Here is a 24,891-nt window from a genome sequence, read left to right on the forward strand (position 1 = left end):
ACCAGAATTCTTTTTCAGAACCCCTAAGAAAGCAACAAGAACGGAGACAACTCGGTAGGAAAAAAGACACAAGGCTCAAACAGGCACATCACAAAAAAATAAAGCTCAACTAGAGCATCAAGAAAATGCTAATTAAATGTCAGCAGGAGACCACTATCCATCCAGTAGAATGGCTGTAAGTGTAAAGACTGACAATACCAAGTGTTGGTGAGGATGTGGAGCAACTGGACCTTCCCTGCACTGCTAAAGGAATGTAAATTGGTATAAACTGAATGTAACTTGGGAAATGTGTCTGGCATTTCTATTCACAAAAGCTGAACATGAACATGACCCTAGCCTTGCAATTCTACTACTGCTTTATTGCAGGACAGTGGGATTGTGGGTGTTTATGTTTTATTATCTGCCATGTTTTATTTAATTAACATGTATTATGGTTAAAATCCATTTAAAATGTCACTAAAAATATGGAGGAAAAAAATCAGCCTTCCCACCCTCATAATTGGTTCCCATTTATGCTCCCATAATTTTGTACCAGTTATTCTAAGCTTAATACCACCTGACTTTTTGCCATTTATTTCAAACTTTTTTTTTTTCTCAACCCAGAGTATCCCAAATTCCCCTCCGTAGGCTCAATTTGGACAGCACATTCTTGCTGATTTGTCCCCATAAACTTTTTCATTCCTACCATTCCCATTCCCTTTGAAAGTCCCAGCACTAATGCTCAGGTGGCGCAATGTTTACAAGTCACCATGCAGGGAAGGACACTTACTTCTTGCTATAAGTCAATCCCTACTTTACAAAATGTATCCCCTATTTTTTAATGACGTAATTAAAATAGAGACTCTGACTGGAACAGATTCTAATTAAAGTCACTCGTAAGACCTGTAACAACGGCAAATGAGTTACTCAAAGTAATAAAAAGGGAGAGGTGACCCCACTACTTGAAATAAAATACACAGATGCTGATTAAGAGTTGACTGTTTATAAAGAAGACAAACTAAGAACTGTAAAATTATAGGCCGTGAAAGACATGAAATTCTTTACCTCTGGTGTGACCTTGATAAATAAAAGACCTTCCTGACTTCCTTCTTACTCTTACTGTTGTTGGAGATGGATCCTGAGGATGGAAGGGGACCTGAGAATGAAGCACTTGGATTCACATGAACGCCACAATGAGTGAGTGATTTTCGTGAAGGCAGTCCATGGTTTTTATAGATTCTCATATGGGTCTATGATTCCCTAGAAAATCTAGGGAATATTTCCCAAAAAGTGGTATGCATACTACAGGTGGTACATAAGATCAGTTTCTGGGGACTATGGACAAGCCTTTTATCTTCATGGTTATGTATTTATTTTTATGTATATTTGAAAAAATACAACAAGCACATCAAACTCATACTGTCATATACTTTTGATATAATCTTATATTTAAAATAAATCAATTTAAGTGGGGGAAAAGAGGTTTTTAAAAGGTTTTAAGTAGCTGTCTGGGTGAAAATCTGGACAGATGATGGTGGCAGCAGGCCCAGTAACTGGGCCTTAGGAAACATGAAATGGAAAGAAGCTATGTAATGTAGAACACATGCTTTCACCTTTCCTGCTAAAACCTCTTTCCAAATTTCTCCAAGTTTACTCAATGCAACAACCTCAGAAATGCCTCATAACCATCATCTTGAGAAATACCAGCTAACTTAAGGCACAGAGATTATACTTGGTTCTAGCATTCTGCATCTCAATTTTTTTTCTTCCTATTTGGAAGCTATGATACCATTATGGATAGAAGTACATGGTGAAGAGCCATAAAAAAGGAACTGATAAGGAATGTGTCAATAAACAGCTGGCTTTATCAATAAGCTGGATATGCTTTCACCATTTACTAGTAAAATGTCAGGGCACAGGTAGCTCTTTCAAAGTCGTTAAGACTTTGTTGTATGTGGCATGGCTTGATATTATATATATGGAAATACTCAGAAATGTTATTTGCTTTATCTTGGGGGGAAAGCAGCTAAGTAAACTACTGCACCAAGCAGATCCCCACAAGGCCCATTAAACTCTGTGCCCTTTTCTGTGTTTCACTAAATAGAATAAATACCGCTGAACTCCATAGTTCTCATGGAGTCTTAATAATGTTCCATTCAACGTCATAAAGCCAAAGAGAGAAAGACAGAAACTGAGACAGACAGACAGAATACAGTGAAAAGAGAGGGCTCTGAAAGAGAATGAGACTTTCAGAACACATTTTTTCCTGGGTATTGTACCAAGAAAATCTGGTGGGCTTCAGGTTGGTTAAAAAAAAAAAAAAAAAAAAAAGGGTTTGTAACTTATTAGCATGAAAACAGTGGTAGGCATATAGGGTAAATACTTCCCAACAATCTTCACATTTATCTGGTATTTTTTTTTTTTTGACAACTACAACTTTGGTTTAAAAAGCTTTCTCAGAAAAGCCCCCTCTGTTTTTGTTAATTTAATTTGCATGAAATATTTCCAACAATCAGAAAGACACTTAATAAAGCAACACTTAGATTTAACAAATGTTTAGCATCTTGCCACAGTCACGTGTTGTGTCTCCCCCACCCGCCATGCTGTCCTGGTTTGGTTGGGTAGCAACCAGATAACCAGGAATGGAGAAGCAAAGGCTTTATGAAGAAGATGGTTTTGAAAACCAGGCGCATGACTTGAACACAGCCATAGAACTCAAAAAATAACAAAATGGGGACACAATTTAAAATGAATACAATATCTATGAAAAGTCTAACATTTAACTCTTCTCCTTTTCCATTGTAATCCAAATGCCATGTAATTATTTTCAATGGGTAACATTTCTGAACCACTTCTATCCACAAAACAGGTTACAAGGGGTCAGGGAAAGGCCAAGATTTTCATAGAACCACAGAATTAAAGGAGCATTCCTCCCTAAAGCAATGCCTGGCTTTATCTTAAGTAGTCCTGAGCTACAATGTACATCATGAAAGGGATACTGTTGTCTTTCAACTGATTAAGAGGTTGCAATTCTGCATCTACTGCACCTCATTTAACTGCCCCAATACTTGTATTAATAAACAGCAATTCACTCTACACAACACACCTCCTTCTGCATATGTTCACTGTAGCAGATTTATAGATGAAAATAAGAAATCCAATTCATATTATTCAATTAACTATACACAGCGAAGATAAAAGTATCTGAAAGACTTTACATTCTTACAATTCTTCTAAATTATGTTTTTAAGTCCACTATCTCTGCCCTGCTAAAATATATCTTTTTAGCAATGAGATTAGAAACCAACCTTTGTTGTAATATTTAACTTAGCATGTCAAATAATCAATTTGTAAAAACTTACTTGACATAAGTTTTGGAATCTGGGCTTGTCCTCTCAACAGTGGCCTGTATAAGTTCCCTTGGTAAGTTGCAGGTGGTGGTGCAGCATTGCCGTAAATGCCAGCCCCTGAGCCTCTTGGCATAACATGGCTAGAAAAAGACCCCACCAACCAGAAAAAAATTTATAGACAGACCCATCACATCACAGCTGATATAAGTTAAATAAAGGCTAGTAGTTGTCTCTTTACTACTAGATCTGATTAAGATAATACAAACTTAAAAGATTTATGATTAACAAAGTTCAAAACAGTACCAATGGTAAGGGTGATAGCATATATTCATTGCCACACCAAGATTCTTAACTGATAATTACTTAAGTAGTAATTAATTACTTCATGTAAAGAGTCTACTTTTCTTTTTTGTATCGTATTTCAGTTTTGCCCTCAACAACTCATGCCGTTGCTATCACTATACTTCTGCTCTATACCTTGCTGTTTTCAATTCTATCAAACATTTCCCTATATTTTTCATAGTCTTCATAATTATAGTATGTATACCTATAGAGTACTTTACCAGGTGACATCTCTTATTTTATTAAACCAAACCATTCCTCTCATTTAGTACTACTATTACTGGTAACAATGCACTATAGATTTAGGCATATAACTTTATGCTCCTCTAAAATTATTTTCTCAAGACAAATTCCAAGAAGTAGGAATATGGATCAAAGTTAAGAGTTATCTTCATGTACTGATCATATATTGTATTTTGTACTTGCTATGTACTATGTATCATATATTGTAATGTACTGATTAACACTTTAAACAGATTCTGCCATACATTAATTCAGCTGAAACTTTCTGGAAGGTAAAGAGAATGTTTTATTCCTTTGAAAGATCTATCAGAAAGATAGGAGAACCTTTTAAGAGAAAATAACAGAATTCTCAAACAACACATAAAGCATAACACAAAGAAACAGAAGTGAATTTTAAAAATGAAGAGCATAACAGTATCAAAGTCATTAAAATATTTGCCAAATAGTTTCATTTAATGGTCTCTTAAATATTTGTAGCATAAATACTGACTGAATCCTTGTGACTGATTCAGAAAAAGCAAAACACACAAAGTATAGCAACCTACCACTCACCCCAAAGTCCTGAATGCAGCCTGATCCAGGTGGACAGGCCGCCGGTCCCGATTAAAGCCAAGCTGGGGCTTCCACTGCCGTCCATTGCTGGACTTTTCCCAGTCACTAGGTTTCAGTACTGGTGCTGGTTTTCTGACCATTTGAAAATACAATTATTTAGTACTGGGATAAACATTGTTCATACAAAATAAAACTAGATAGTTCATATTTTATAGCCACATTATTGTTACCTTGCTCCTGGAAGCATTACAGCTTTAAAAATGTAGTCTTCAGCAAACTGTGGGTCTTTAAAATTAATACTAGAAGAGAGCAACATACAATTTAATGACTTTATTATGTTACCTTGGCTCAACTATTAGGTAAACTGAGGTACATTTCATGTTTAAAAAGAATAACTAAAATTCCAAAAGTCTTCTCCAAAAATTTCACCAAATAGCTAAATATCTTTTTCACCAAACTGCTGCTAATTCCTAGTACACAGCCTTCATGTAATTTTCTCTGTGGGAAAAGCCATGCTCTAACTAACTGTAGGTGATCAGAGAGAAGAAACAGACACTGCTTCAAATCTCAAGAAATTCCAACAGGATACTGGAGACAGGTAGAAGAGGTTTACAACAACAAAAAATAAATAAAAAAAAAACCACCTTTCATTTTGTTTCGTATGGGGCAAAGACTTACCCTCCAGCATCTTAGGGAAAATTAGTTCTTGTTGCAAGAAAGAAAAGATGCAAACACTACTAGAAACACTTGCAAAATCAGAAAGTGAACACAAATAATCTATGGGGAAAAAAACATTAAATTTCCCAGTTGGAGCCCTATATCATGCTCTCTTAATGTTTCTCCTGTATCAGGAACAGTCACAATTTGAAAACTACACAGAAGGCTTATTTTATTTTATAAGTCTGTACACTCAGACTGTTGAGTATAAGCTGGATCAAGCTTCCTTTCTGGTGGGGTTTGTGTGTCCATTTAAGTTTTCCTTTTGATATAGCAATGCCTCTTTCTAGGACTCTGGATCTGTACCAAGTTTATACCTAAGGATGCTCACGACATTTGTATTCATGCTGAAAAACTAAAACCTAAGTGTATGACTAATAGTGAATTGGTTAAAGAAACTATGGTTCTCCCTAAAAATGGAATCCTCAATTGACATTTCAAAAAATATAGTAATAGAATACCAACTGACATGGGGAAAATACATATAAAACAGACCAGATATATATTCATCAAAAAGTTATCAGTGATATTCTCTGTATAACTGTCTCCTTTCCTTCTTTGTGCTTTTTAAATATTTTCTAAAATTCCTCCATGATTACAATTGAAACTGTTTTATTTAAGGTTTTATTGAAGTGGTTGACATTTTAGACAGCTAACTTTTTTGTCTTCAAATACTGCCACTTTAAATTATTAGGGCCTATTTTCATTGCACTGGGATTTAACTGTATATTTTAAGTACACAAAAATAACTTCATTTATAATAAAAATGATCTCAAGAGCAGCTGAACAATACTTCATTTACTGAATCCATTCCTCTTACAACTCACTCTTCACTGGCAACCGTCTTTATCTCAAATGTTCTCTACTGGGCAAAGTGGCTTAGGGCAGTGTCACAGGTTTAAAAGGGTGACAAAGAAAATGGTAGTTAAGTATAGGGGTTCATTAGGGCCTTCCAGATACAAAGAGAGAAAATCAGTAATAAAGCAAGACGTGCAAGTAGAATGTCTCAAAACAGTTATCTTTGTGTTAGCAGGGCTTTTCAGCAGTTTACAAAACAAACTTTAAGAGTTCCCATGGCATAAACAGTCTCAGGGTGGGCATGGGGGTACAAATACTGGCCAGGTATTAAGCTTGCCTCCCCTTCTGATAAAGGAAATGGGAAATATTTAATAACATTTTCATAAGAAAGAGGAAAAGACAATAATAGACACAGAAAAGATGCTGAGTCAAAGCATGTGTGTGTACATACCTTCCACACATGTCTTTGTGAACGTGGGATAAAAGCATGTGTGTATGGGGGAGAGGGAAGAGGATTCTTTCACCTGGGACCAAGGAAACCATCATCCATCCAAGAGGCCATGATATAAAGTGGGACAGGACTGGTTACAGAATGGGAGAGGAAATAAATGTAACCAAGACATGGAAAGGGGTTCTAGAACCAAAGAATAGCTCAGTTTAATTGGAGTAGCCTTCTCAATGGGGATCTGGGAGAGAAGTAAGCCTTATACAAATGATCTGAGTGATTACATCTTCAATTCTCCTAAGAAAGACACATAACTAGTCCTATTCTAAAGGAGCAGGACACAAACCAACTGGCTACATGCAATGAATGCTTGAAGTTCTCAGGCCTTTTTAAAAAATTTGTATTTATTTAAAGATTTTATTTATTTGAGAGGGAGAGAGAGCACAAGAGGAGGAAGGGTCAGAGGGAGAAGCAGACTCCTTGTGGAGCAGGGAGCCCGATGCAGGAACCGATCCTGGGATTCCAGGATCCTGACCTGAGCCGAAGGCAGACACACTCAAATCGACTGAGCCACCCAGGCACCCAGGCCTTTTTTTTTTAAATTAATTTAAGTGGAGCTGGGCGTGGAGTTTGGGTATGGAGCCCAACATAGGAGTTGAACTTACAACCCTGAAATCAAGATCTGAGCCGAGATCAAGAGTTGGTTGCTCAACCAAGCTACCCAGGCACCCCAAGTTCTCAAGCCTTAACTCCCAAGTGGGATCTCAGTTGAGAAGAGCTAGATTAGACCAAGCAAGTTTATGAACAGAAGTGAGCAGGAACACAGGCTGATCAAACTGGGTTAATGTCATTGAGGGCCTGTTCTGGCCACAACATGAAATCACTTCAGGTAGTCAGTCAGTGAGGGAGTAAATATGATCAAGAATGCAATTCAAAAAGAACCTCCTGGCAGCAGTGTGTAAGAGAGCAGAGGGAGGGAACCAAAAGAAGATCATCGACACAGTCTAGGTAAGGGCCTTCAATATGCACTGGAGGTGGGAATGCTGAGCAGGCAAAAGAAATGGCAGGGCTGGAACTGGAATGAAGATCACATTCCGATAGGGCTTGAGATGAAAATCTGCAAGTCATGTACAGAAAGATGGAAACTAAATGAAGGAAACAGCCAAGGTAATTAGTTCCCAGGCAGAAGAGATAACCCCAGGTTCACAGGGATAATCTCTCCAGAAGGACAATGGTTACAAGAGACATAATAAGACAGCTGAAACCAGTGTTTGAGAAAACCCATTTATTTATGAAATATGTGCAGTTTACTGTCAACTGTTCCTCAATAAAACTGCTTTAAAAATTCCATCATTCATGCTCATGTTCTGAAAGGGAAAAAATTTCCAAGATAATAGGAAAAAAATCTCCAACATCTCTCCTACTTACCCTCACAACTAAACTCAACAGAGTGATCTATATACTTCTTAGGGAACAAACCATTAGGAGACAAAAAAGGAGCATCTAAAAATAAGCTTGGAGGTCCCTACTGAAGGGACAAGCGATACTATTTTTGATCTCAAAGATTAAAGCATTCTTTTCCCTTGGATCTTTGAGAACAATTTGAAGACTTATTCTCTCCTAAAATGAGTTAAGCTTTCACTGGTTGAGAGTTTTTTTTAGTAATTTGTTCCCAAAAATATATACTAAGAACTATTATATTTTTAGAAAATAAAGAACAAAAGAAAAGCACAACTCAACTATACTTTCCAACGTGAAACACCAGCCACAACTTAAACAAACCTCTCCAAAAACTGAAATATATAAACCAGGCAGGAGCCCATTAGTCCCAAAGGGAAACTTTAATCCAAGCTTTCAAAGTTCCTTCATTTTTTTCAGGTTTATGTAATTAAAATTCTTATAAACAGAGAAACTAAAGTAACAGAAATAATGTTATTATAATAAAACTAGAAATAATAAAGAAGAAAAACGGATTACTCTTTGGCAAATTTCTACCACCAGAAACAAAAGAGCTTACTGTGGAGCACGTCAGGGGAGGGAAAGCAGTAACACTGAGATAAGACAGAAGCACCTTCAGGGGCGCCTGGGTGGCTCAGTTGTTAAGCGTATGCCTTTGGCTCAGGTCATGATCCCAGGGTCCTGGGACGGAGCTCCGCATAGGGCTCCCTGCTCAGTGGGAAGCCTGCTTCTCCCTCTCCCACTCCCCCTGCCTGTACTCCCTCTCTCACTCTCTCTCTGTCAAATAAATTTAAAAAATCTTTAAAAAAAAAAAAAAAAAGACAGAAGCACCTTCAGGGAGGAAATGCGTTAACAGAACAGCTTATAGATTCAACAGGTGGCCCCTGTGAGGTAAGAGAACTATGCTTAGATGTATACTGCTTCATCTAACTCTGTAAACACAAGCATTTTCCACCACTTCTTCCAGGTGGCACAGGGCTGACTTACCCAGCCTGGGCTTCTATCTACCAGACCAGCCCACCCAGGAGCAGCATAATGGACCTGTCCCTTGGTAGGGAACTTCCCTATTATTTTAATCACCTAATTGTCATCACAAACACACTAAGGACAAAATATAAAAACTATAAACCTAAGCATGGCTGAAAATAAAACTGAGCAGTGCTTTTATTTGTATTACAAGTAGCACTTTAGACACCATTAGTAAGAAGAAAATACTATAGCAAAGTCTCAACAGAAAAGGAATGGAATGTACAACATCCCTTTCCAACTCAATTCACTGTAAGAATTATCCTTAGAAATGCTATTTTAAGTACTATTACTGTTTGAGTGCTAACACACTTCACAAAGCAGAAAACTCCAATATCAAGTTACATATTTTTACTCTACCTTTCCCTGATATATTCCTTAATTAATGCTAAATCAGCATACCAATGCAAACTGTTCTTGTAAGAAAAACTTCCTGATTCATATACTTGACATTTTAAAGCACTTAAAGAGTTTATAGGACTTAAGATGTCTTTTCAGACATTCTATCAGAAGAAGTTAACCCAGCGGTGGAAATTAAACCCTCCCAAAAGCTTTCACCATCAAGTCTGTGACTGACTGTATGTATTCCTCTTCTTCTAGGCTTCTGATTTCAAGTTATCTGCTTGCCAACCACAAGTCTTACAGATACTACAGTAATGGTTACGTTTAAAAAAGCTCCTTGAAGAGAAAAAACATTCTACCCCTTGCCTGATTCACAGAAAATCTGACAAACACTCCTCTGAAGGAATAAGGGCTCCTGGAAGATGCTGGCAAACACTGGGCTTTGACACTATGAACACTATGAACACCTGGGCTTTTACACAGGTTTAGAACTATGCCAGGTGTTATGAGGAAAAACAAACATACAAAACACCCCAAAAAACTTAAAATGCTACTGATAAAAATAACATATATTATATAAATTCCAGACTACATTTCAGAAGAGAAGAAAAGCTATGAAAGACAGGCTACAAAGGAACGAACATTCCAAACAATGGAAGGAAGGCACAGAGGTCAATGGGATACTGATGAGAAGAGCCTGGGTTGAAGGAGGAGGCAGGTGTCCTTGAGGAACTGTGGGGAGTCAGGCACAGAGCTATGGCTCTGCCAAACCATGACAGGCCTTGAAAAAGCAAAGAAGTGTAATTCCACTGACACTACAGAGCAAAGATTTCTGAGGAGCGGTAGTGTTTAACAAAGATAAGCTTCACAGTGTATGCCAGTAGATTCAGTGGGAAGGTGGAATCAAATAAATTAGCTGGGAGATCATTACAGTAATTCAGGAGAAGAAACTAAAAATGAAGGGGAAAAAAAAATCACTACAAAATACACGCTCACTGGGAAGAGCCAGATATAAAAAACTGGGAAAAAGAAAATCCAGAACTAGTGGTGTATATATAGGGATTAAGGTAGAATGAGAAGCCAAAGCATACAGTGTAAGAGAGCAGAATTTAAGTCTGGGCAACAGGATGGTGAGGGACAGAAACGGGAGATCAACAAGAACTGGTGAGAAGCACTGGACAAAGGTCTGGAACACTGAGTCTGCGGTAAAACAAAGGTGTATGGTGCGTGTGTGTGTGTGTGTGTGTGTCTACTCCTCCAGATGAATAGAAAATTGTGCCGCTACAGTGGGAAGATAATTTCTCTTTAATTTTAAAATCATATGAGGTTTTATATATTTAAATTTTTTTTTTTTTTAAAGATTTTATTTATTTATTTGAGGGCAGGGAAGAGCACAAGCAGGGGGAGGAGCAGAGGGAGAGAAAGAAGGAGACTCCCTGCTGGGCAGGGAGCCTACCTGGAATCATGACCTGAGCCAAAGGCAGACACTTAACCGACTGAGCCACCCAGGCACCCCTACATTTAAAGTTAACAAAGAATTAGTCTAAAGATATTACATCCAAGCAAATTACAATGGTGAAGAGTGGGATGAGGAAAAATACGGGAGATAGTTCTGTTCTATTCAAAGTTAAGCTACTAATATGTTGACTGATTTATGTAATCAGAATTGGGAGAAATAAAAGATCTCCTAGGTCACAGCTGCCTGTATTTTTCCTTCTAGGAACTTAAACACTTCAATAACCTCTATCATATGCCTTTTTAACACTACAGGTAAGACCTATGTGATGGGAAAAACCCACCTAAACTCAACTTGAAGAAACAACTTCTCAAATACGGGATGGAATACTGGATGCATCCAAACAGAGAAGGGAAAAAAACGACAGGAATCAAAATAGAAATGACCAGCAACTGGCACCAGAGCCTGCACTCTCAGATTTTCATTTATAAAGCAAACACAACATTGGGATGAAAAACAAGCCCCCAAACAAACACACAAAAACGGCAATCAACTGGATCAAACTCATTACCCCTCAGAGGAAACACTGAAAATTAGCTCATAAGGTAAAAGTTAACGTGGTCTTTCACAAATCTCTAGGAAATTAAATCAATTTTATTATGAAGTTATTTTCAACATATACCTGAATATGCACCTAGATCTGGGATGTGTCTTATAAGTTTAATAATCTTATGAACACAATGGATACCATAAAATATCAAAAGCCTCTTCAGGCTCAGAACCAGCCAGCCAACAATACCACCACCATACAAACAGAAGCTAAAGGACTTGTCAATTTTGTAATTTTTCCCTTGGACAAGTCTTTCTATCCTAATTAGAGTTAAGAAGAATTAACTACTTCTTAGAGGGCTGGGCAGAAAGGCCCCTGAAAATAGGCAGAAAAACTGAGGAGCACAAGCAAGCATGTGACAATCCAAAGACAGAACTGGTGGGATTAACTGGCCTGAAGCACCGCTGCAAGGCAGAGACCCCACCGGTTAATACAGTGTCCACACTGGATGTGCCTGAACCAGACTGTTCGTGATGGGTTCAAGAGCTTGGCTCACAATTCTAAACCCCACCCTTAACAGAAGAGCTCAAAGACAAAGAGCCAGAACAAATGACATGTAAAGATAAATTAAAAATGTGTGTAAAGATAAATAAAAGCAACTAATCCAGAAAGATTTTCCAAATTCATGACAGTTTTCTTTAAATAAAAGCCCTTCTAAAGTGACAGTTGCTATCTAAATCCATTAAGGATAGGAAAATGAAGATGCTTACACTTTACAATGATAAATCTAAATAAAATCTAAAATACTTCCCAAGAGTAAGAGAAATAATAAGAAGGACTGGGAAAAAAGGATTCAGTAACAGCCTTCCCAAGCAGGCTTTTACAAAATCCCTGAATTACTAGGATGTGTTTGCCTTAGTCTTGCCTACAGACTAAAGAAAAAGGTAACAGAAATCCTGCCATCAAGATTAATAATTACATACAAGAATTAAGCAAATGAGTAGCGTGTTGGTTTTTATTCTAAACAGTCACATTATATTTTATACATATGGAATGTTGTCATCATGTAAGAAATGAAATACAGGGGGGTGGGAGGGATGGGGTGGCTGGGTGTTGGACACTGGGGAGGGCGTGTGTTGTGATGAATGCTGTGTATTTTGTAAGACTGATGAATCACAGACCTGTACCCCTGAAACAATTAATGTATTATATGTTAATAAAAAAAAATACTAAAAAAAAAAAAAGAAATGAAATACAAGTACATTTTCCAGGTAGCAGAAATTAGCCCTTGATATAATTTTAGTTTATAATAATTGTTGGTAAACATTTCCACAAATTCATTCTACTCAACCAAAATAAAATATGTAATAGTTTTGTTTTTCAACTCTGTAGGGCCACACCTGTAAATATAATGAAAATAATCTGTTATAACACCGAGAAGCTGTGTGGGCCTCTGGGGTGAAGAGGTCTGTTTGCTCCTACATAGTAAACTACTCCTAGAAACTCCTACTTTCTACCTCCCACTTTCCTAATCCGGGAAGAATTAGAGGTTGTCAGGGGAAACCAGAAAGCAGAGAAGCAAGCTTGTTAAATCAGTAACCTTAACAATATACATAATTTAAAGTCAAGAGGCCGTGTTCTGAGGTCTGCAACACAGGGACTCTCCAATCTCAAAGCACTGGTGGAATAATAGCTGCCATTTCCTTGTGATTCAAAGGTCTTCTTAAACTTATTTGCAAGTTCAGAGCTGTGTTTTGGTCAAACGACATGAATTTTGGAAGACTTACCTGATTGCAGTGTTCTGTGTCAGATCCCGTAACATGGGGACAGGAGAACACACTATTCTAAAGAGAAAGAAGAGAGTAAATTGTAACGTTTTGGATAAGTGGAATTAAGATGTTACTTTAGGAAAGAGAAATCATTAAAATACACCAACAAAAATGACATAACCAATTATATCTTTAAAAAAGGACCTGTCTTCCTTGTTTGTAATCTCCTTAACAGAAAACTATTATGGGCAAATGGCTCATATCAGAATTTATAAAGGATACAAACAAACCAAAAAGGGGCACAGGGGGGTAACATATAACTAAACAGGAGAATAAAAAGAGACGTGATAAATGAGGAAAACCAAATGGTAAATGGTTAATAAATATACCATATGGCATTCCATTTCATTAGTAATCAGAGAAATGGAACTGTAAGCCACAGGGTGCCAATAAGCATCCACTAAATTGACAAAAATTACGGTCATGACAATCAATTCCAAGGGTTTGCAAGAATGTAGAGCAACAAGATCTCTCACAAACTGCCACTGAGATTACAAAATAGTGTAATCACTTTGGAAAACCACCCAATATTATCTACAAAAGAGGAAGATACAATTGACCGGCAGTTCCCAAACTCTGATCTCAGAACCACTTTAAAACATTCCTAAAAATCAAGGACCTCAAAGAGCTTCTGGTTATGTTGGTTATGCCTATCAATATCTACTAATAAAAATTAAAACTAAGAAATTTCTAAAATACTTATTTAAAGGTAACAGTAATAAACCTATTACATGTTAACATAAATAACATTTTTTATGAAAAACTATTTTACAAAGCAAAAAAAAGAGAAGTGCCATTGTCTTACATTTTTGAAAATTTCTTTAATATCTGGCTTAATATCTATCTTAATAGCTGGATTCTCTTATCTGCTTCTGATTCAATCTCTTGAGATAGCTATCACACTACATTCAGCTTCTGGAAAACTCCACTGTACACTCAAGAGAGAAAGAGAATGAGAAAAGCAAATAATATCATAGCAACTTAGTATTATTATGAAAACAGCTTTGACCTCATGGATCTCCTGTAAGGGCTTTAGGGACCCCGAGGGCGCCCTGAACACAGTGACACAGCTACTAGGCTGAAGAGGTGGGCTCTGACCCCAAGTCTTTTTTATAGTCTAGCAGGTTTTCTGTTGTTTTGTTTTCTCACTATTACCAGAAAATAAAATATTTAGGCAACAAGGAAAAAATGCTAGTTAAACTTCCTCCCAGTCACCCCAATGTGCACAAATGAATGCTTACTGATCTGGAAGAACAGCTTCTTCATCCAAAGAAAACTTTCCTTGAATCCCATGACATAGTTCAGGTGGTACATCCACTGGCTGTGGAAAAATGCATTCTTGATCATAAACCCAAAAGAATGGAAAGCAGGGACTCACACATATACGTGTACACCAATGTTCATAGTAGCATTATTCTTAAAAGCCAGGAGGAGGAAACAACCCAAGTTCCATCAACAGATGAATGGATAAAGAAAATGTCGTATATACACACTATGGCCATAAAAGGAAGGAAGCCCTGATACATGCTACAACATGGATGAACCTTGAAAACATTATGCGAAGGGGCGCCTGGGTGGCTCAGTCGTTAAGTGTCTGCCTTCGGCTCAGGTCATGATCTCAGGGTCCTGGGATCGAGCCCCGCATCAGATCAGGCTCCCTGCTCCGCGGGAAGCCTGCTTCTCCCTCTCCCCCTGCTTGTGTTCCCTCTCTCACTGTGTCTCTCTCTGTCAAATAAATAAATAAAGTCTTTAAAAAAAAAAAAGAAAGAAAACATTATGCTAAGTAAAATAAGTCAGACAAAAGAGGACAAATATTATAGGATTCCATTTATTCCATTTACAAAGAAGAGGTAAATTCAGAGACAGAAAGTAGAAGACAGGTTACCAGAAGTAAGGGGAGAGGAGAATGGAGATGTATTGTTTAAGGGATAACCAGTTTCTGTTTGGGAAGATAAGTAAGTTCTGCAAGCAGATAATGGTGATGGCTACACAACACTGTACATAGATTTAATGCCACAAAATTATACACTTTTTAAATGGTTTTTAAAGATTAAAATGGTACACTTGTTCCTTTTTTTTTTTTAAAGATTTTATCTATTTTTGAGAGAGAGAGAGCATGTGCGCACATGAGCTGGGGTAAGGGGCAGAGGGAGAAGCAGACTCCCCACTGAGCAGGGAGCAGGACACGGGACTCAATCCCAGGACCCCGGGATCATGACCTGAGATAAAGGCAGATGTTTAACTGACTAAGCCACCCAGGTGCCCCACTTGTTTCTATTTTATCAACATTTAACAAATGTTTTTCTGATGAATTAACCAAATAATTATACTGTCTAAAAGCATTTTTTGATGGAAAAAGAGACCATACATACCTCTGTGGAACCTGTCTGGTAGAGTTCTAAAATGAAGTCATGGAGTGGGTGATGTTTCCCCACAAATAAGACGTCACCTCCAAGACTGTTTCTTTTAGCTGGGGGGAAAATAAAGAAAGAATAAAGATCAAACAATTATATCTGCAAGAGCAACTTTTATGAGAATAAAATAAAAACATCTAAAATTTAAAAACTTAAGTATAAGGTCTACAAAAAATAACGTAAAAGTGACAGACCTAAACTTGTGAGGTCTCTGTAGAAGAAAAACAAGTTTGACAATAAGGTTTCAAAGATCAAAGACTATCAGAAAAAATTATCACTAAAACAGTATCTGAATATAGTATTATAAGATAAGGGACAAAGTAATTTATACAGAACTCAATTTCTTACTGTAAGAAATATATAACCATTTCCTGAGCAAACCCAAACAAATTATACCATCTCATAACAAAAACTATTCTAAGGATGGCTGACAGAGAAATTATTTCTATAGGTTTATTATAGTGGTGTTAAATAAATTTTCCAATTGAGTCTAGCTTTGCAATTTCCCAATACTTTTAACTGTCAGTATTTTAAATGTCATTCTTTGTACAAAATAACATTTCAGGTTAGCAATCTAAGAGTAAATGCCTTTGTTTCAACATAACTTTTTAAACAAAGTTACTGTTATTTAGAGGGGATGAAGGGAAGAAGGGAGAAGGAGGCAATTAATACACTCCCAGCACAGTAAAATATTTCTGTGTGTGCATGTCATATAAGAATCAAAAAGCCAAGGGGCAGGTACTTGGGTGGCTCAGTCAGTTAAACGACTGACTGCATTTCGGCTCAGGTCATGATCTCAGGGTCCTGGAATTGAGCCCCATGTTGGGCTCCGCACTCAAGGCAGAGCCTGCTTGAGAATTTTCTCTCTCCCTCTCTCTCCTCCCCTCCCCCCGCTCATGCATGCTTACGCTCTTTAAAATAAATAAATCTTAAAAAAAAAAAAGATCAGAAAGTCAATGGATATTCTCGAAATGTTGCTTTTTTTTTTTTTAAAAGTAGATTCCACACCCAGCATGGAGCCCAACGTGGGATCTGAACTCACAACGCTGAGACCAAAACCTGAGCTGAGATCAAGAGTCAGACGCTTAACTGAGCCACCCAGACACCCCTTAAAGTGCTGCTTTTTAATAAATCTAACAAACACTTGAAGTTAAAAAAAAATTGTATTTACTATTCAATCTGGATAATACATTTTAAGAAGCAAAGTTGACTTTTCTGAAAGAAGTAAAATCCTATGGTTTATGCCCCCTTTATGTGAATTTTGACAAATGGAAAAAAGAGTCTAATTTCATAGGGAAATGTAAAGTCTGTATGATACAGACTCAATGTTGAAACCAAGTGAAGTACAGTTCTTACTCTCTTCTGGAGTGAGGTCTGGGTATACCTCTTCTAGAGCAGCTCGCAGCCTTCGCTCATCCACAAAAGGCAACAGAGCAACACCTAGGGAAAAAAACGCATACCAACCACCCAGCTATTAGGATCAACCAAATTCCACTTATTACTCGTCCAAATAAACATTTCTAATAGAATATCCTTGCTGCCGTAAACACTCTGGAACTGAACTCTATTCAAATCTCAAATGCAAATACTTTCCGTGTGTTCAGAGAAGAGAAAAGTTTCATATATGAAAACCCATGTTTGCAGAATCTTAACTCCGTGATGATAAAATCTTTAAATTAAATGAACAAGTGGCCACCTGGACACCAGTCTCTGTTCTTGTGCCTTACTTACGCGGATGCCCTTGGGCAAGCCAGTTAATCTGCCAAGAGTTTGAGCTTGTCCTTTCATCTTTCTAGGACTTGGTTTTCAACTAAAATATTCAGAAGACCCGTTCAATGTGAATAAATACATGGAATGTCTTCCAGCTCTAAAACTGCATAGTATTCTTTTTTTACATTTTAAAATCTAATACCTAATTTAGATACAAAAAGTTTTTAAGGACTGGCTTAAGTAATTTTGGGTGCTGGGTAGGAATGCAACTGTTCATATTCAGGCTGAAAACGGTCCTGTGGAATGTGCTGGAATTAATTGCTTTATTTCAGCCTACATTCATAACTTTCAAAGCAACATACCAGTAATACAATTATCTATTTCTAGAAAAATACATGAAGTTATTGAACCGTTTGTATATGTTGTGCTGTATACAGTTTAGTCTTTTAACAAAATACAAAATGTAAAATAAATAGCAAAGAGAAATGCTAAATAGAGCTAAATAATTCTGAAACTACTGCCAGTCAAAACTGCCATACTTGTGATTGTTCCTTTTAAAATGATGAGAAATGAAAGGTTCCCAAAGTTGTCATTAATTATTTAGCTACCATATTTTCAAAGTTTAGAAACAGATTCCATTTCATTACCTAGAAGGGTAATATGCATTTTTAAAAGTTAAAAAGAAACTAAGTTCTAGTGTGAATTTTGAAGGGCCTAAAAAATTATTTCAAGAATATCAACATCTATCACCTGAGTTAGGCTATTTCATCTACTGGTATACATTTACATGGAAAAAACGTAGGGAGTTGTTCAAGTTTTGTTTAGTCATACACTTAAGATCTACACAAATTATCAGAAAGACTTTCCTACAGTATCAACTCCAAAAGCCAGCTCCAACTGTTAAGCAACTTGCAGTGCTAATGACAGCAATAAGGTTACTAAGCAACAAATCAGCCCTACTGGGCAGGATAGGAAGAAATACCTTATACCCAGATGTGATAAAGTTAGTGCTTGGGTGAGCTGATAGTAAAAATGACATTAGCAGCTAATTTCTCCTGAGTACTTATTTATTATGTTAACATGCATTAGCTCAACAACACAAGTAACCCAAGTAGTGGTAACACTTAGGTAAATACATAGTAGTCACACTCTCTGGGTCCAGACCTCAGTTCAGCCACTGTGTGACTTTGATCAAATGACTTAAAATTCTCTATTCATATATAAAATATGTAGCATTCGAAATTATATATATTACAAAAACACAACACTGTAAGGGTTCAATAAATGTTGAAAAAGTACCCAGATATATTTTGTCTTCTATCATTTTAAGACACACTCAACTTAGGTAAGAACTTAAGTATTACCATTACTTTCAACAAGTTTTGAACAGCTGGGGGAATAAATATAACTCCTCACGGTACTAAATTTGACCTAAAAAAAGTTGTGTTATTACAGTCTAATAAATGAAAATACTTACATAAAATATAAAAATATTAAAGGTCTGAGTTTCAACTCATTCTAAAATTCATTTGGAATCTCAAGGGACCCCAAATAGACAAAACAACCTTGAAGAAGAAAAATAAAGTTGGAGGACTCCCACTACTTGATTGCAAAACTTACTAAAGCTACAGTAATTAAAACAATTTGGTATTGGCATAAGGACAGGCATACTGGGCAGTGGAACAGACAGCCCATAAATTAGCCCTCAGATATGCAGTCAATGGTTTTCAATAAGGGTGCCAAGACTGTTCAATGGGAAAGAGCAGTCTTTTCAATAAATGGTGCTGGGAAAATGAATATCCATAGCAAAAGATGAACCCTAACCTTACACCCTACACAAAAGTTAACTAAAAATGGATCAAAGACCTAAATGATAAGAGCTAAAACTGTAAAATTCTTAAAAGAAAACAGGGAGGAAGCTTCATGACACTGGATTTGGCAATGACTTCTTGCATACGACCCCAAAAACACAGGCAATGACAAAACAGTCCAACAAAAATTGAACTTCCATCATAATTAAAAATTTTTGTTCATCAAAGGACATTATCAAAGTAAAAAGACAATCACAAAATGGAAGAAAATAAATGCAAAGTCATATATAAGAGACTGGTGTTCAAAATATATAAAGTACTCCTACAACAACAAAGACCCAATTCAAAAATGAGCAAAAAACTTGGACATTTCTCCAAAGATACAGAAATAGCCAATAAGCACATGAAAAAATGCTCAACATCACCAATCATTAGGGAAATACAAATCAAAAGCATAGTGAGATATTGCTTCATACCCACTAGGATGGCTATTATCAAAAAACAAAAACAAAAAACCCAGAAAATAGACACAAATAAATGGAAAAGACATTACATGCTTATGGACTGGAAGAATACTGTTAAAATGTCCTTACCATCCTAAGCAATCCCTATCTATATATAGGGATTCAGTGCAATCCCTATGAAAATACCACTGGCATTTACCACAGAACTAGAACAAGGAATCCTAAATTTCGTATGGAACTACAAAAGACACCAAACAGCCAAAGCAATCTTGAGAAAAAACAAAGCTGGAGGTCTCACACTCCCTGACTTCAAACCATACTACAAAGCTATAGCAATAAAAACAGTATGGTACTAACATGAAAACAGACATATAGATCAACGGAATAAAACAGAGAGCCCAGAAAACCCCCCCCATATATATGGTCAATTAATCTATGACAAAGGAGGCAAGAATATAATAGGAAAAGACAGTCTTTTCAAGAAATGGTGTGGGGAAAACTGGAAAGCTACATTCAGGAGAGTAAAACTAAACCATTTTCTTGCACCATACGCACAAATAAACTCAAAATGAATTAAAGACTTGGATGTAAGACCTGAAACTATAAAACTCCTAGAAGAAACCATAGGCAGTAAGCTCTTTGACATCAGTCTCATCAATATTTTTTTTGGACCAGTTTCTTCAGGCAAGGACAACAAAAGCCAAAATAAACAAAGGGCCTACATCAGACTAAAAAGCTTTTGTTTCAGCAAAGGAAACAATCAATAAAATGAAAAGGCAACCTACTGAATGGGAGAAGATATCTGCAAATCATACATCCAATAAGGGGTTGATATCCAAAATATATAAAGAACTTACACAACTTAATACCAAAAAAACAATCTAATTAAAAAATGGGAAGAGGATTTGAAGACATTTTTTGCAAAGAAGACATCCAGATGGCCAACAGACACAAGAAAAGTTGCTCAACATCACTAATTATCAGAGAAATGCAGATCAAAACCACAATGAGATAACACCTCACATCTTTAAGATTGGCTATTATCAAAAAGAAAAACAAAAACAAGTGTTTGTGAGGTGTGGAGAAAAGGGAACCCTCATACACAGTGGTGCAGCCACGATGGGAAACAGTATGGACGTTTCTCAGAAAGTTAAAAATAGAAACACCATACAATCCAGCAATTCCACCACTGGGTATTTATCCAAAGAAAAGAAAAATACTAATCTGAAGAGATAAATGCATCCCTATGTTCTCTGTAGCATTATTTACAATAGCCAACATACGGAACCAACCCAAGTGTCCATCGACAGACAAATGGATAAAGATGTAATATATATATAATGAAATATTACTCAGCCATAAAAAAGAATGCTTACCACTTCCAACAACATCAGGTTATTATGCTAAGTGAAACAAGTCCTGACAGAGAAAGACAAATACCATACGATTTCACTTACATGCGGAATCTAAAAAAACAGATGAACAAAAACAAAACAAAACAGGAACAGATTCACAGATAAGGAAACAAACTCTTGGTTACCAGAGGGGGAAGAGGTTCAGGGAATAGGCAAACTAGGTGAGTGGACTGAGGGGTATAAACTTCTAGTTATAAAATAAGTCAGTCATGGGGATGTAATATACAATATAGGAATACAGTCAATAATACTGTAGTAATCGGGGCGCCTGGGTGGCTCAGTTGGTTAAGCGACTGCCTTCGGCTCAGGTCATGATCCTGGAGTCCCGGGATCGAGTCCCACATCAGGCTCCCTGCTCAGCGGGGGGTCTGCTTCCCCCTCTGCCCTCTTCCCTCTCGTGCTCTCTGTCTCTCATTCTCTCTCTCTCTCAAATAAATAAATAAAATCTTTAAAAAAAAAAATAATAATAATACTGTAGTAACTTTGGTGATAGATGGTAATTAGACTTATCATGGGGATCACTTCATAACGTATAAAAATATGAAATCACCATGATGTCCACCTGAAACAGGATAGTGTATGTCAATTATACTTCAACTAAAAATACATAAATACATAAAAGCCATTTACTGAATAAAAAAAGGAAGTAACAAATGTTGGCAAGGATGTGAAGAAATTGTTAACCATTATGCATTGCCTCACTTTTCCTCTGGATGATTTATGCTATGTCATACTACAAAGATATATATAGAAAGCAAGACATCTGCATGTTTATATATTTACTTATTTATTTAACACTTACATAAACATGCTTACTTATGTACTTATTTTACTTTACTACCTCTTAGCCCTTTCCCTCTAATCAAAATATCCTCCACAAAGCACCTTAAAAACAACCTAAGACTCCAATCCATTTACATGTAACAAAATATGACCATAGAGCACAACACCTGCTAACCTCAGTGGGCTGCATTTCCCATTATCATTCCATTAAAGTAATATGAAATTTCCTTTACTACATAAACCAAAAGTCAACTCTAAAATCTCATTAAATGATTTTCAGTTTGTAAATTATTATTTCCCCCCCCGTCGCACAATTCTCTGAGTCATGTTACTGGTCATCTGCACCACAGGAAATAACCAAGGAGAAAGTAAAAACATGGTTTAACCAAATGAAATTATCTTAGAAAAATACATGGTCGAAGAAAAGGTTAAAGTGATTTGCTGAAAGGGGCTTTGGCATGAAATAATAGTTGACTTACTGTGTGAGAGACTTCTTTATTGTGTTTTACATTCAGTCATCATCACACATTTGCTGAGTGGTAAAAAGCACGTTAAATTTAGTAGTAATTTAAAATTGACATTCTTAAAAAACTGTAAACAGAAGGAATGAGAAAATAACAGCTAAATAAATAAATAAATAGGAAATAAACTTTAATGATTACTGTCAAGTATTTAAAACTAAATTTCTAAAACATTTTTCATTTTCAAATTTCCATGGAGTGTAAGTGAATCTCCACATAAATGCCATCATGTTTCTGTATTTCTCAGCAACCTTACAAGGTGTCAATGAGCTACTAACTGGAAGCCAGTCCCAAGACCCAAGTCCCATTAATTAATCACAAAAAAAACCCACAAAAGAATGATCAATCTTTTCAATTCAATTTACTGTTTAGGGGAATGCTAATCATTGCTAATGCTAGGATGGATAGAAAAAAATCCAATTTTGACATCTAATTCTTAAAATATTTATCTTTTACAGAAATTCTTTCATCACCTAAATCATGTTTGCTCACAGTTTACTAAAAAGAGGAAACTGTTTTAACAAAAAAGGAATAATATCTAAATTTTACCTTGCCATGCATATTTCTTCCCATTCAAATCAATAGCAAAATCTTCAGGGTAGAAGTCAATTATACTAGAATCCTATGTCAACGAGAAAAAATAAAGATTCAAAACAAAGTCACACATGTCTGAGTTATAAAGAATTTGACATTTCTTTCATGTTATCAGGCCTGATGAGAAAATCAGGTTTCATTCCTTTAAAAAATGTTATTAAAATATCAGGTCATTAATCCCAATAGTAAAACAAAGTTAACAATTTTATTTTAAAAAATGAAAAAAAAAAAAAAGGCATTATTAGAGAGGAATTTTAGAACTGACAACTGTGGACCCAAGACAGTCAATGAAGAGTTTACTGACTCTAATAATTCCTACTTCTTGCCTGACTCTCCTTCTTTCTATCTGGCACACAAAATAAGCTCAGAGAGGATTTTAGGTAGGCCAGTCCGAACTGTGGTAGCCACCACACATGGCTGGAACAAATAAAAATAATGACTTACAGGTAGGCTGAGAACAAAGTAACTGTTATAAGAATTGCTCCCAAACACTAATTTTATTTATACCAGGTAGGGCTCTCATAGCCAAGGAAAGTGGGGGGCGGGGGAGGTGAAAAATATACAGAAGAACTCAATACTTTTGTTTTTGGACTTCACTGTTTTAACTCTGAGATGCAAAAGCAACTGTGTCTAATGTTAGTGTAACATGACACAAACCCAATTACTAACACACTCAAAATACTAAGACACTAACGGGATCACTCATGAGCTTCCGCCATGATGGAGGTAGAAAGTTACCACTTGCAGCTGGAAAAACTCCCATAAGTTGTTCCAGTGGTTTAAACTGCAAGAAAGAAAAAAAGTTTAAGACACAATTTTTATCTAAGCCAAAATTCTATGAATTTTATGACTCTAAATAATTAAGCTTACTGGTTTAGTGCCCTTCTCAAAATCAGATGGCATGTCTGCAATACCTTCAAAGTCTGAAGCAAATGGTGCATAATGGAATGGATAATACCACTTCCAGGAAGCACAGCCCTAGAATCATAACAAACAAAAAAAACCCAACAAAAACAAAAATCTACGTTCAATACGGACACAGAAAAGCAAACAAAAATTAGAATATTAGCCTATAACATTCCATTTATAAAACACATGACTTCCAGTGTACATCCCATATATTAATTTTTTCCCATGAGTCCTAACAGTTGTTTTGATTAACTGAACTTTTACTTACTATCAATGGCTCCTTGATTTAAAAACTACTGCAAAGCATCTTTAATAATCAGTAGTTAATACCAAACTTTGTAAATATAATTTGTAAAATACAATTTTATTTATTTGTATTTACCTTTAAAATGTGCTTGGTTACATTTCTTTCCAATTTTAAGCTGCCATCATCAAATAAAATGAAGAGCAGTGGTAGCTGGCACTTACTTAGCATACAGATGGGTAAGGGACATGACTAGAACAATGACTAAATAAAACTTCGTAAGTTTCATTTTATAATTCCCTATTGTATTTTCATTGTGACAACTTTCTCTTTATTATAAAAATATTTAAGTAAACCCATCAAAAAGAAAACAGTACGTTTTACTGATAGAAAAGAGAACTCCTCCTAATACATGTTTTGATTCTATGCCTAGTGAATTAAAATCCTGAGGACAAAAGTAAAACATGAATTTACTATTATACACTCGATAATGCATTAAATTATACTTTCCACTTAATGACAAACTTCTTTTCCCAGATCACACCAAACTTAACTTGCCTCGCTCTCAGAGAACGAAACCATGTATTAACTACTAGTGTTACAATTCCCTATATGTCTACCTAATCTCTCACCAATCTGACATCTCAATTATCAAAAACTTTGTCAGATACGGATTATTCCAATTAGAATGCACTTTATGTAACATCACTACATTACACGGAGGAAATGGTATCATTCAAATGCCTTTCAAATTCTTACTAGTATTTTCTAGGCTTTGTCCTTTGTTCAGTCGTTTAGTGACTATTATTTTTTACTTCCAGTTAAAAAACCACCATACTTTAATTATGTTAAAGACAAAGTACACTCAAACCCACACTACTTGATGCCGAAATCCTTAAGCACAACAAAAATTATCTTTATATATTAACACTTGAGAAG

At 36.2% G+C, this 24,891-nt stretch overlaps 1 protein-coding gene across 2 annotated transcripts in view; it reads right to left on the reverse strand.

Annotated features, from left to right (window-relative positions):
* XRN2 (5'-3' exoribonuclease 2) overlaps positions 1-24,891 on the reverse strand; it is an 82,147-nt gene that overhangs the window by 13,535 nt on the left and 43,721 nt on the right. The window contains exons 18-27 of one of the 2 annotated variants that reach the window (XM_045885354.3): positions 23,670-23,777; positions 23,494-23,583; positions 22,755-22,827; positions 16,858-16,941; positions 15,460-15,557; positions 14,329-14,408; positions 13,046-13,102; positions 4,697-4,765; positions 4,467-4,598; positions 3,342-3,469 (exon numbers count right to left, since the gene is read on the reverse strand). In XM_045885354.3, the coding sequence (XP_045741310.1) occupies positions 3,342-3,469; positions 4,467-4,598; positions 4,697-4,765; positions 13,046-13,102; positions 14,329-14,408; positions 15,460-15,557; positions 16,858-16,941; positions 22,755-22,827; positions 23,494-23,583; positions 23,670-23,777 (919 nt within the window). The remainder of the gene's footprint in view (positions 1-3,341; positions 3,470-4,466; positions 4,599-4,696; positions 4,766-13,045; positions 13,103-14,328; positions 14,409-15,459; positions 15,558-16,857; positions 16,942-22,754; positions 22,828-23,493; positions 23,584-23,669; positions 23,778-24,891) is intronic. The other variant, XM_064572730.1, reaches the window with a different exon arrangement.

This window comes from Mirounga angustirostris, unplaced genomic scaffold (genome assembly GCF_029215605.1).
Source record: "Mirounga angustirostris isolate CCGP_5_RB_7025 unplaced genomic scaffold, mMirAng1.0.hap1 SCAF_10, whole genome shotgun sequence".
Lineage (NCBI taxonomy): Eukaryota > Metazoa > Chordata > Mammalia > Carnivora > Phocidae > Mirounga > Mirounga angustirostris.